The 11,851-nt window shown below is 44.5% G+C and overlaps 2 protein-coding genes across 9 annotated transcripts in view; one reads left to right on the top strand and one right to left on the bottom strand.

Moving 5' to 3' along the window:
- Positions 1 to 12: 12 nt before the first annotated feature.
- LOC114084852 (creatine kinase U-type, mitochondrial) lies at positions 13 to 6,486 on the bottom strand. Of its 4 annotated transcripts, none has more exons than XM_071608203.1 (11): positions 6,349 to 6,486; positions 6,072 to 6,105; positions 5,175 to 5,511; positions 4,386 to 4,584; positions 4,086 to 4,181; positions 3,384 to 3,605; positions 3,157 to 3,242; positions 2,921 to 3,044; positions 792 to 926; positions 479 to 604; positions 13 to 259 (listed from the first exon to the last, which is right to left on the bottom strand). In XM_071608203.1, exons 3-11 carry the CDS (start codon positions 5,321 to 5,323, stop codon positions 143 to 145), a joined length of 1,254 nt encoding a protein of 417 aa, XP_071464304.1. In that variant the 5' UTR covers positions 5,324 to 5,511; positions 6,072 to 6,105; positions 6,349 to 6,486; the 3' UTR covers positions 13 to 142. The 4 variants fall into 4 exon arrangements, with proteins under 4 accessions (XP_071464304.1, XP_071464303.1, XP_034492983.2 ...); XM_071608202.1 differs by lacking the exon at positions 6,349 to 6,486 and adding an exon at positions 6,256 to 6,342; XM_034637092.2 differs by lacking the exon at positions 6,072 to 6,105.
- Positions 5,913 to 11,851, top strand: part of Ppip5k1 (diphosphoinositol pentakisphosphate kinase 1) — a 48,243-nt gene continuing 42,304 nt past the window's right edge. For 2 of the 5 annotated variants that reach the window (XM_071608186.1, XM_071608184.1), the window contains exon 1: positions 9,175 to 9,291. The gene's annotated coding sequence lies outside the window, so the exon portion shown is untranslated. Of the gene's footprint in view, positions 5,980 to 8,882; positions 9,051 to 9,174; positions 9,292 to 9,544; positions 10,414 to 11,851 lie in introns of those variants that run through there. The other 3 variants (XM_071608182.1, XM_071608185.1, XM_071608187.1) reach the window with 3 other exon arrangements.

The following is an 11,851-nucleotide window of genomic DNA, read 5'->3' as shown; positions in this document are numbered from 1 at the left end:
AACACAGACAGCTGAAGCATAGCAAGGAGTCTTTACTAAGATGGGGGCTGGAGGTTGAGACAGGTTAAGGACAAGTAGAATGGGTCACCATTAAATGGGAAGAAGTCCTGGGGCTCTTGAGTCATCTGCCAGAGACAGGGAGTCAATGTTTGTTTTGGATGAGAGGTGCAGGGATGCGGATATCCTGGCCTCTCTCCAGACGCCGTTCACAGTCAATCAAATAGTTTACTCCATCGATGACCAGTTGCACCAGCTCCACCTGAAGGACACTAATCCTTGATCTCTGCTTCCCATAATCTGAGTTTCTTTCTTTAGCACGTACTGACTTTCCTGCTCTGGAAATTCATTTCCAATTGCCTTTTTGCTTAACCTGAATTTCACTTCAGATTCTGTTACATCTTGAGGCTCACTCTCACTGTCACTATCTCAACCCCCATAGACCTGTACCTCTTTTCATTCTAACCCCTTAGGATCTCACCTCTGACTTGCCCAGTCGATCCAAATTAGAGATGTCAAAGATATTGCCTGTGGCAGCAGTGTCTACTCCTCCAGTCCCACGCTTCTGGAGTCTTAGGTTCTCTAGGATCTTTGGAAAACGGCTATCCTAGAGGGGAGATAGGGATTGGAGGTAGGGTCAATAGAGGCAGAGACTGTTCCTATCTGCTCAGAGATTTTCCCCTGACCCTTTAGTCCCAATATGTCTGGCTCCTTTTGAAGTATCCAACCCCACCCATCCACACTCATCCTCTTCCTCACTTATACTACTTTCTAAACCCCCACAACTCCTTTACTTTGCTTAGCAGGGGCAGTTTGATGTGCACTCCAGCCCGAAGTCCAGTGCCCAGGTTAGATGGACAGGTCAAGATGTATCCCAAACGCTCATTCCACATGAATTCCCAGCCACGCTCCTGGATTAGCCGTTCCACCTGAGCCCACAAAGATTCTGTTAGTCAAAAAACAAAGGATATGTGGACCCTCCCTTAGGAACTCTAGAAATATATAGAACAAGAAACTTGGGTGTGAATAAATAACATTGTTTTTTTTTAAATGAAAATAGTCGATTATTGTCATCATATATGCAAAGCAATTTTGATGTTGTAAAATAATGATGTGCCTTATGATGAGATTGTGAGAAAATATATTGTGTGTGGAAGGAAAGAAAGTTGAGGAATGCATTAAGGATGATCTAGGGAGCTGGGCCCAGTGGCATGTGCCTATAATCCCAGAAGCTTGGGAATCTGAGAATTGCAAGTTCAAACCCAGATTCAGAAACTTAGAGAGGCCCTAAGCAACTCAGCAAGATCCTGTTTCTAAATAAAATATTTTAAAAAGGGGTGGGGACATGGCTCAGTGGTTAAGTGTCTCTAGGTTAAATTCCCAGTATGGGGGTTGGGGATGACCTATGGAAATGAACAGAGGTAGTACAATGAACTGAGAAAGAATTGATTATTCAATGAATTCTGCATGCTTTACAATGAGCAGAGGCTCCTTTCAGATAAAAAATGAAGGTACAAGTTTTGCAACAGAAAGATGCAAGAAAGCCTTCTGTTAGCCATGGAAGGAGCACAAGTGAGAAAGCAGAGACATGTGATAACAGAACAGAAAAGCCAGATTCATAGGGGTGTGTGTGAGAGAGTGAAAGGGGACCTGGAATGGGTGTTCTCGTTTCTCTTAGCTATCCTAATCATAAAGATGAAGATTAGAGTTGAAGAGACAGAGGATCTGTCAGGGCAATGAACACCAAGACCATTTTCCAATATTAATAAAGGGGACCCTGTTTATAATTCAGAAAGACATGATGGTATGGGGGATTCTTTCATGCTGAATATGGGGAACCCTTCTGTTAAGAATAACAACATATACCTAGCACTTATTAAGTACTTGATATGGAACAACCACTTTATCTGCATTATTTAATGTCTTACAACAACCTAAAATGTAGGAAATCTTATTATCTCAATTTTACAGATGAGGAAACTGAGGCATTTAATTTAAAGAGTACTTCCCTACATATGCATAGTCAGAATATGTTATCCCTTATTGCCAAAAATAGTTTAAACTTCCCAGCTAGAATCTAAAAAAGGAGCTTGCTTTCTTTCAAGTCTAAAATAGAACTGTATATAAGAGAACATACAGTAAGAATTGGGTTTATAGCAGGTTCTAATATAGAATTAAATATGGAGATTCAATCCATACAGGATTGTAGATTCTGTTCAATCCCTTATCTAGAGCCATACATTCTGGAACTTGAGCCATCCCATCCTCCTTTTTCTCTTATCCTTCTCCCACTCTTAGTTTAAAGCCAAGACATGATAATTTAGCAAGAATGACAGAATCTAGAGTCAAGGCCCATCTTGACTCAGAACTGAGGGATTATTTTGGAATCTTGAATACCATAATCTCTCAACCCTACATCAATCCAGGCTCCAGTGTTTTCCTAATCTGCACACTCCACCATCCCACACCATATGTCCCAGGAACTAACTTGCCATCTCAGTTATTTCTTCTTTGCATTATCTGGAAACTGCTTTATTTACTTCTTTTTGTTTCTGACATTCTTTTTCTCTTCCTATATTTCGGGTGACAATATGTCCTGGCTTTCCCAAGACAGTCCTGGTTTTACACCCATTGTCCTGGAGTGACAAATGGTAACCCTTTTTACTATTAGAAATGTCCTGGGTTAGTTGTTTATGTCAATCTACCTAGGCTGCTCTTTGGTTTTCCTTATTTCCTCCCACCTAGCTTCCTTATACATTCTTTTTCTTTTAATATTTATTTTTTAGTTGTAGTTGGACACAATACCTTTATTTTATTTATTTTATATGGTACTGAGGATTGAACCCAGGGCCTTGAATGTGCTAGGCAAATGCTCTACCTCTGAGCCACAACCCCAGCACCCCCTTATACATTCTTCTCCAACCTCTTTGAGGCCCCGGCAGAATCTTTCAAACACTCTCTTCATGTTGCCACCCTTTTCCATGGAGATGACCCGTGTATGATCCTCCTCATTCACCCAAATCAAGAAGCTCTTCTCATTGTTGTGCCTGAGGGCAGGAGGAAAAGGGGTCAAGTGGCAAAACAAGAACTGGGAAAGAAAGGGGAAAAAAACATTTATGTGGGCACAGGGGATAAAAGAGGTGAAGAGCAGCCTCATACCAGATTCCACGAGCATCTGGCCAGTCTCGAGCCATTCCTGCTGCAGTCAGTAATGGGGACACAGGCTTATCAAATAGAAAGTGGTCCTGGGGAGAGTAAAGCAACTTGGGTTAAGAATCCTTCAGGTATTGAATGAAGCCTTGAACCCAGAGCCCAGCTATTTTATATGGCCCAGGCTCCCCTCTGGTTCTACTCCCCCAACCCAGCTCCCTTTCAGGGTCCCTCACATCAATAAGCTGCTGCTGCTCAGCCTCTGTCATCTCACTGAGCCTATAGTAACGTCCAGCCAGGTCACCCTTCAGGCCACTCAGTGCATCCACCACAACGCGTTCCACCTCTCGCCGCTCTGCCCGAGTGCAGGCTGGAGGCAGACTGAGTCCCCGGATACTTCGGCCAGTTCTGACTCTTGAGGACAATACATACCTCTCATCAAAGTAGCCAGAACGAATCTGAGGGACAAATGGAATATAAGTCATAGAAACAAGTAGATATATAGCTCAGTTGGTAGAGTGTTTGCCATGCATGTATAAGGCCCTGGGTTCAATCACCAGCACCAAAAAAAAAAAAAAAAAGAAAAAGAAATAAACACCCTTGGGGAAGGAGAGATTTCAGGGATTAGAGGACCTTCCTTCACACAAGGTATGTATTCTTCCTGCATACAATGAGGGGAGGAGTCAACTGGGCAAGACTCCAATTGAAGGAAGTATTGTGGACCCTTCCTCAAACTTCCCACCTTGGAGCATGGTCATTCTTATTTACTGTTTTCTCCACATCTGTTATTTCTTAAAATACAACTCTTTCCCCACATTAAGATTAAAAGCTCAGCAGTATAATGACCATGAGTCAGGAAATAATCAAGGTGAAGGAATTGGAGATACAAAATCTTTTACATGAGGCAACACAAATCAGAAGTGGAATATATGGCTCACCTTACTGGCATCCAGGTCAGTGGTGTGCTTCATTGTTCTGGGATCATATCCATTGTGTCGCTCTTGAATCACTGGGTCAAACAGGTCAGCAAATATCTAAAGGGGAGTTAAGAGGAAGAGGTGGTTACAGAGAGGAAATCTCTTCTTAGACTTCAATTATGAATAGATTTCACTGGGTCAGAAAACTTCAGTATGGATGGCCCAGAGTCTTGAGGGAAAGTGAGGGATCTTTAGGAGAAAGGAGGTGGAATTACTGGGAAGACAGCTTGGATTACCAGGGAGACTCTGGGGGCCCCCTACCTCATAGGTCTCCTCATCTCCAGCCACCATGCCCACAGTCTTGATGAAGGGGTGGCCAGGGTTGTCCACGCCAGTCTGGATGCACTGATCTAGAGTCCAACCCGTGGGTGTGGTCTTGTCGCAGAGCCGTGCATAGACTGCTGGGGTCAGGTGACTGGCCATGCAGTTGTTGTGCTTTCGGAGGTCTGGGTACTCAGCGCTGGGGAGGGGGTACCCAGTAACCATGGAGGGAGGGCACAGAGGCCTGCACTTAGTGCTATCAGCTGGGAGCTGTCCAGTTAGCCACATTTGCCTTTGCTCCAAGGGAGGAGGGGGAATTAGAGGTAGGCTAAGCCTTGATAATCTCTTTAGGACTTTCAGGGTCTATTCTTTCCCAATAGTTCTAGCTGCCTGTGGCTGGCTGGCTCAGTTCCCCCAGACCTGCACAGTCCTTTCCTCCCATGAACACAGCATTAGTGATGGGGGAGGGGAAAGACTAAGGAGGAGAATTCAGGAAATGGGGGAGAACAGCAGGAAAAGGAGATGGAGAGTGAAAAGGATAGTTCCTGGTCTTCGGATTTGGAGTCTGGGCAGGGGTGCAAGTAGAACTCATAGGGCCAGAACTGGTCTTGGTGGCGGGGACCGCGGGTTAAAGGTCCCCACAAATGCTCTTGCTTTTTGGGTTTGGTCCCCGCTTCCGCCCCACTGAAGTCTTTTTGTAATTATTGTCCTTGTCTGTTGCCCAGGTCCTCCTCACTATCCCCACCTCCGTTCCCATAACCTCCTCCTGCGAGCCTCAGGCACTGATACCTTGGGGGATACAGCCTTCGTCGTTCACTGGCAGCTCGTACAGGTTCCGGGCGGAGCAGAAATCCAGCAGCTAGGGATCCGGCTCCGGCCAAAGCCAGGAGCCTGAGCCCGGGGCGGGCAGACAGCAGACGAGAGAAGGGACCAGCCATGGCTTATGGGGTCCGACTACTGGATCCCAGCGCAGGAACTGGTGCGACAGGATCAGGGAGGGAGGATGCAACCGGTCAGACTGAGTGCTGGAGCTGGGTCCCAGGCTGATGCCAAATGAGGGTGGGGGTGGTGGCTGAAGCCGGAGTAGGAGCGGGTGCCAACCAGGCTGCTGGAGAGGCGCAGTGAGCTAGTTGGAACAGAGGCGCAATGAGCTAGTGAGGGCGGGCGGAGCAGAGGAAGGCTGGAGCCGCAGTCTCCAGGGGTGGGGCTCACTTAGACCCCGCCTTCTCGCCTGCCACCGCGCTAGGTGTGTGGGGGCGGGGGTGGGCAGCACTAGTCAGGTAATTTGGAAGACCTGAGACTCGCACCCCTAAGGCTGGGATGTAGGCCCACCTGGGATGAATCTGCCCAGATTTCAGCACCACGTAAAGGACAGCACCACAGCACTCCGAAACCCGAACACCATACCCCCAAGCTCCCTTGGTTTAATCTGAAACCCGATCCGTCGACTTTGTGGGTGTGATAAGGTCACATTGCCAACCTCTACTCTGCTTTCGGCCTCCCCCAGCAACCTCTCATCTTCCCAGGGGAGGCGGCCGCAAGAAAACCGCGGAATAAGCACCGATGCCAGAGGAAGACACACAGAAAGCACAAGGTTAGAGGCAGACAGTAGGATAGACACCCGCAGGCTCAAGGTCACCTTTTCCTAAGAACCAGGAAGAGTACCAAGGTGCCTCCTTGACATACCTGTGCTCTCCTAACAAGGTGGAAAAAGAATTCCCTGAAAGGAATCAGAGAAATATTTGCTCTTTTCCCATCCGCTATGCTCTGTCCTTCATTCCCACTCTGCCCCCAATTCTGCAGCCCTACCTCCACTTCTAAGTCTCTACTTATCTTTCTTCCCCACCCTTCTCCCCATTCCCTACTTCACCTTCAATCTTTTACTTTTCTTCCTCTTTTCCAGGCTCAAACCTGTTTACTGCTCACAGGTCTCCCTCCGAGTAGTCTCTGCGAGCTTGCCTACCTGTTAGTTGCACTGGGGATGGGGGCGGGGCAGGAAGGGAATTGTTAGCTTTCTCTTCCTTCTTTCCCTTCTCTGTAGCTCCCAGTTCCTGGACTGGAGAGGAATATAAAGAGAGAAGGGTGTGGTGAGATGACTGGGTGTGGAATGGAACAGGCAGGCACAGGTCTCCAAGCACCACATGTGTTTCCTCTCTTGGCTCCCTAATGCTGTTTAATCCGGAGTGTAAAGGCAAATGGTGTCCAAGGGCATAAGGTCATCAGGGAATCTCTGCCTTCCTCCTAGTCTTCTCTCCTCTCACTCCTCATAAAGTTCCTATTCAGATTTGAGAGGGCTTAGTTTCCACAGCTCCACATATGACTGGTAGGGAGGAGAATGAATGCTGGAGCTGAAATAGGGATGTTCAGGGCTTCAGTGTGGAGGGTCAGTTAAGATGGAGTAGATATATTGGTATTAGTCCCTTCCTTCAACTGTCCTAATGTACCCACAATACAGGAAGATACTTTGAAATTTCAAGAGAGAGTATTTTGGAAGGAGAAATTCCCTTCACATTGTCCTCTGGCTCCACTGATGTCTCCCCACCATACTCTTATTCCCTTAGCTGTCCTGAATGTCCTTTTTCCTACCTTCCTCGTTTTTAGGTATCCTTAGAAACTATCCATCTCTCTTTGGTATCCATTATTAACTCTTTCTCCTGATGAGACAGTAAGTATCAGAGATTACGTTAAGTTCTGCAGTTAGAGTGGTCACTCTTGGAGAGACAGAAAATGTTACCTGTGCTAAAGGTGCCCATTACTTAGGTAAAGGTATAGCTATGAGTAAGTAAATATAATTACTGGGTATGGTGTATATTTATCCAGATAAAAGAGAGAGATAATCTTCCAAACCAGTAGGGTTGTAATTTTACTTAGAGGGTGTTAAGGAGATAGGGGGTGAGAAGAGAATTATATATAGAAAGAGAAATAAGACAGCCAGAGGAGTAGAGAAATTATTTGAGTTTGAAAAGTACTTATCCTAATTTATAATAGCTCCACTGAGAAGGAACATTTATTTTTATACTTTTATTGTTCTTTGTGAGCCTCTGACAGACATATCATGTATTAATACTCATTTAAAAAATTATCCTACAGCATATGTGAAATAGTCAACACATCTGTATTTGATTTATCTAATAATTACTGCTATTTTAAATAATATGTAATATTTTTCAAGCATTTTGCATTTGCAAAGAACTTTTATATATATTATTTTACAGAATCAAATTGGATTATTCCAGTGTATGACTAGGAACAGAATCTATATTTTCATGGAGATCATAAGAGAAATTAAATACATGAAAGATACTATAATAACTTGTTTGAAGGGTTGGAGTGATGAAGAAGGTATGAGCCTGAGCATGAACTAGGGAGGCATCTGTTCTTCTGAGAGCCAGTGCTTAGAATCATCTCTCTCCATTCAGGAGAGTTTGGCTTTGGGGTAGGGGGTCAGTACCTTCAGGCACCTGACTGGCAAAGGGGCGATATCCCTAAGGTTGCAAAGAAGAATTTGTAACTGTTCTGACAAAGGAAACCCAAGTGAAGATGCAAGGATGATAATCAAAACACAAACATATCCAAAATACTTTCACATAACCAGTACCCTATAAATTAGTTAATTTATAAAAATTAGTTATAGATGGACACAATACCTTTGTTTTATTTATTTATTTTTATGTGGTGCTGAAGATTGAATCCAGTGCCTCACACATGCTAGGTGGGAGCTCTACAACTGAGCCACAATTCCAGCCCCTAAATTAGGCTTTTAATATTACTTTTAAGAAAGATGGAGGCTCAGGGAAGTTAAATGACTTGCCCAAAGCTACACAACTGTAAACGTTAGACCAGGATTTCAAATCCAGTTTTGCAGATCCCCAGCTTGGAGGGTATAGAAAACACAGGGTGTGGAGATAGGAATCAACTTGTCCAGTCTTCTGTGTCCATCCATTTTATTGTATCCAACAAAAAATAAGTCTCTTCGTAGCCAGGCACTGTGACTCATGCCTGTAATTTCAGTTATTTGGAGGGCTGTCACAGAATGATCACAAATTCGAGGTCAGCCTGGACAATCTGGAGAGCTCCTGTCTCAGAATAAAAAATTTAAAGGACTGGGAATGTAGCTCGGTGGGAACCCTCTCCTCTCCGCCCTCATTCAATTCACAGTACTGGAAAAAATAAAAGCCTCTTTGTTCCTTCTCTTAACTTTTTAATCTGCTTCTTTGTTTTTGTCTTTGTTCTCCCTGTCATTTCTCTTTGCATTTTACATTTTACATTTTACATTTTCAGCCTATATTGGATCTTTTACCCCGTTTTGTCTTATAAAACAAACAAAAGACTGATTTTGCTCTCAAGGAGGTGCAATGGCACAAACTCTTGTCTTCTCCTTTGGGTCTCGCTTTTCCCAAAACCGCACTGCCTTTGTCTCAGACCAAGAGTCTGAACTGTGGCGACGCAGTAAGAAATTAGAGGTAGAAAAGCATCAGGTTGCATTCCCGCCCGCAGCCACTAGGAGCCACCCTCCTCTGTGCAGAAGCACCGGCCAACGCAGCCTGACTGTTGCCGGTGCGCGCCCTCCGCTGATTGGTGGCACCGCAAAGAAGTCGAGCTTTGATTGGACCACTGTCAGGTGTCGCTGCCGGCAGGTTCGGCTGTGCGAGCGGAGAGAGGCGGGTGAGTGCGGGCCGGGGGCGGTGGGGGAGTGGCTGGGGGCTGGGGGCGGTATCGGAGGGGGTGGGCGCGGTGGAGTGGGCTAGGTCTTTGCAGAGGGCGGTGGTTAGTATCCGTTTGGGGCAGCTTCGGGGAAAGAGGCCCAGCGGAGAGGCCTGTGTGTCAGCGCAGGGAGAGTGAGGCGGGGGCGAGTAAAGGCTAGAGAAGTCCGGATGCCAGGGCGGTATTCGTGATCCCGAGCTCTGTAAGGAGAGGACGAAGGAGAGGGTCAGCGAGAGGGGAGATGAGTGTGTAAGGATCCGAGTGAGGAAGAGAGGGTCCTACAAGGGGGCGGAAGGAGTGGAGTGTACAGGGGAGAGGAGCAGGGAGGAGGGGGGCCAGCGCGAGGAGGATGGGGACTGGATGGACTGGGGAGGGTCCGGGCGGGAGGGGCTCAGCGCAAGGAGGGGAGGGAGCGGAGTGGACAGGGGAGTGGGTCCACCTCTTCCCTACAACAGTAGGGAAGAGGCGAGCCTCCAAAGAACGTCGTGTGAGGAAAGAATGGGGATCTCAGGCAGCCATTGTAGGGGAATCATTGAGGATTTAGTATAAATATGTAACCGAGTGTGATGACTCATGTAAAGGTTTGAAGGCCTGTGTAATTCCGGGGAAGCAGTGAGTGGGAGGATTAATATGATTAGTTGACTAGTAATGGGGGACAGCACTCAGTGTGGGGAGTGGTTGGGGGAAATCAATGAAGGGTCATTATAGCAAGTAGGGGAAAGAAGGCAATATGAATGTGTTAATGCTCAGGACAGGGTGGCCGAAGGAATAGGGAGTAAGTATGGAGGATTAAAATGTGCATTAAGAAGGAAGTGAGGGGTCCACTGTTTGAAGGTAGGAAGGAGATAGTGTTGGTAGCCTGAGAAGTTTTTCTGTTGGAAGTATTTCTTTATCACCCATGGAGCCCTCCAATCAAGTGCAAGGTGATTTAGGAAATTAGGGAACTATGCAAAAAGCAGCACTAAGGGATAAAGAAGTTACATAGTTTATTTATCCTCCCTTTTCACCTCTCTAGATCTGGTTAACATAGATGTTTCTGAGAAGATTGCCTGCCCCTTCCTTCCTGCTTACCTTACCCACTTTCTCCTTCCACCTTCTCGTCTTTCTTTCCTGCCTCCTTCCCTTCCTTCCTTCTTTTCATATTTATTGAGGCCATAATTAGTCCGCTCTTTTGCCCAGTGTAGAATCTGAAATTTTCTTTCGCAAGAAAATTTGGGGGAGAGGATGAAGGGTAAAAAGCATAGAAAACAGGGAAGTGGTGCCTGACATTGTGGCGCAGTCCTGTAATCCCAGTCTCTTTGGAGACTGAAGCAGAAAGTTTGAGGTCAGTCTGGGCAGTTTTAAAAAGATCCTGTCTCAAAATGGGGATAAAAACAAAAACAAAAAAACAAACTGGGGATGTAGCCCAGTGGTGGAGTACTTGCCTAGCATGGGTGAGGTCCTGGGTACAATCCCTGTACCAAAATAAAAATAAATAAAACAGGGAAGTGGTTTTGGGAACACCACATTAAACCCCAGCTTCTCTCAGAGGTACTTCTAAATAAGTCCAAGCTTATTTCATAGCTATTTCTGTCAGCTTTCTATTTTTGCCTTGTTAAATATGAATTTGGACCTTTCAAGTCTGTATTCTTGAATAGACTCTTCTCCATTCTGTTATTTTCCATCACCCCCCATTACAGAGTTGTAATAGAATTTCAAGAGCATGACTGTACATTCAGTAAAAATTCATTAAGCGCTTAGAGAAAGAAAAGGCAAAGGATTTTGAATCTTAGACATGAGAGAAAGGTTAAATAGTGAAACACAATTCTAATTACCTAAACTGTACAGAAATCTTGGGAATGCAAGTCATGGGCATTGGGTCAGGTCACTAAAGAAGAATTCATAGAAATAACTATAAATTAGGAGGAGGAGTACATGTATGAGACCTGCAGTGCATAAGTGGAAATGTTCAGTCTAAGAAAATGTCATACCCGTGGTAGTTGAGCAATAGAGATAACAGGTGAAGACTGGAAAGGTCAAGGTCTATGTAAAGGTCATCTATTACTTCCTAATCAAAACTGCAAAACCCCATTATAATGACAGAGTTTTAAATAAAACTAGTAAAGTAGAGAAAGTAATTGTTGAAGACTTTAAAAAATCTATAAAACTAAATTAGTTCATTTACTTAAGGAGTTTGTGGCTTTCATTAGAGTTGTCAGTATTTCTGAGAACTCCTGGAGACCATGGAAAATTGCTGATGTATGACTCAATTTTATTTTTGGAAAATAATAACAGATGCTAATATCCCTGTAATTCACTATTAGCAAATGTTTGCCCTTTGTGTATTTGCTTCAGATCTTTTTAAAATTTAAATAAACATTATAGTTAAGGCTGTGAAGTACCATGTGAATCTTTTTCAGTTCCATTCTCCTTTCTTCTCAGAGGTAACCACAATCATAAATTCAATGTCTTCCTTTTAAGTCCATGTTTTTATACTTTTAGTAATTATTTTTGCAGTCATAAACAATATGTACTCAATACAATACAAACAATATGACTCAAATTAATGTCTTAAGATATTTTTACTGATATGGCTTTAGGCAGGACTTTTTTCCACTTAGCTCCTGAAGTGAAGGACCTTGCCCTAGACCAGCACTGGTTTTGTAATGTGTAATATTGCTTGTTTTTACAAATGGAATTGTACTGTATGCATATCTCTACAGTTTGCACTTGGAAACTGCCAACTTGTTATATATATATCTCTGTTCACTTTTTATTTTTTC

Source organism: Marmota flaviventris, chromosome 2, assembly GCF_047511675.1.
Source record: "Marmota flaviventris isolate mMarFla1 chromosome 2, mMarFla1.hap1, whole genome shotgun sequence".
NCBI classification, from domain to species: domain Eukaryota; kingdom Metazoa; phylum Chordata; class Mammalia; order Rodentia; family Sciuridae; genus Marmota; species Marmota flaviventris.
The sequence above is the reverse complement of the archived record's forward strand: the minus strand, read 5'-3'. Positions and strand labels throughout refer to the sequence as shown.

Excerpts from the sequence above, each read along its gene's own strand:
- LOC114084852 (XM_071608203.1), bottom strand. The coding sequence starts at position 5,323 with ATGGCTGGTCCCTTCTCTCGTCTGCTGTCTGCCCGCCCCGGGCTCAGG. Across the intron at positions 4,585-5,174 it reads CGAAGGCTGTATCCCCCAAG|CGCTGAGTACCCAGACCTCC; the intron begins GTATCAGTGCCT and ends CCCCCTCCCCAG. Across the intron at positions 260-478 it reads ATCGACTGGGCAAGTCAGAG|GTGGAGCTGGTGCAACTGGT; the intron begins GTGAGATCCTAA and ends AGTGTCCTTCAG.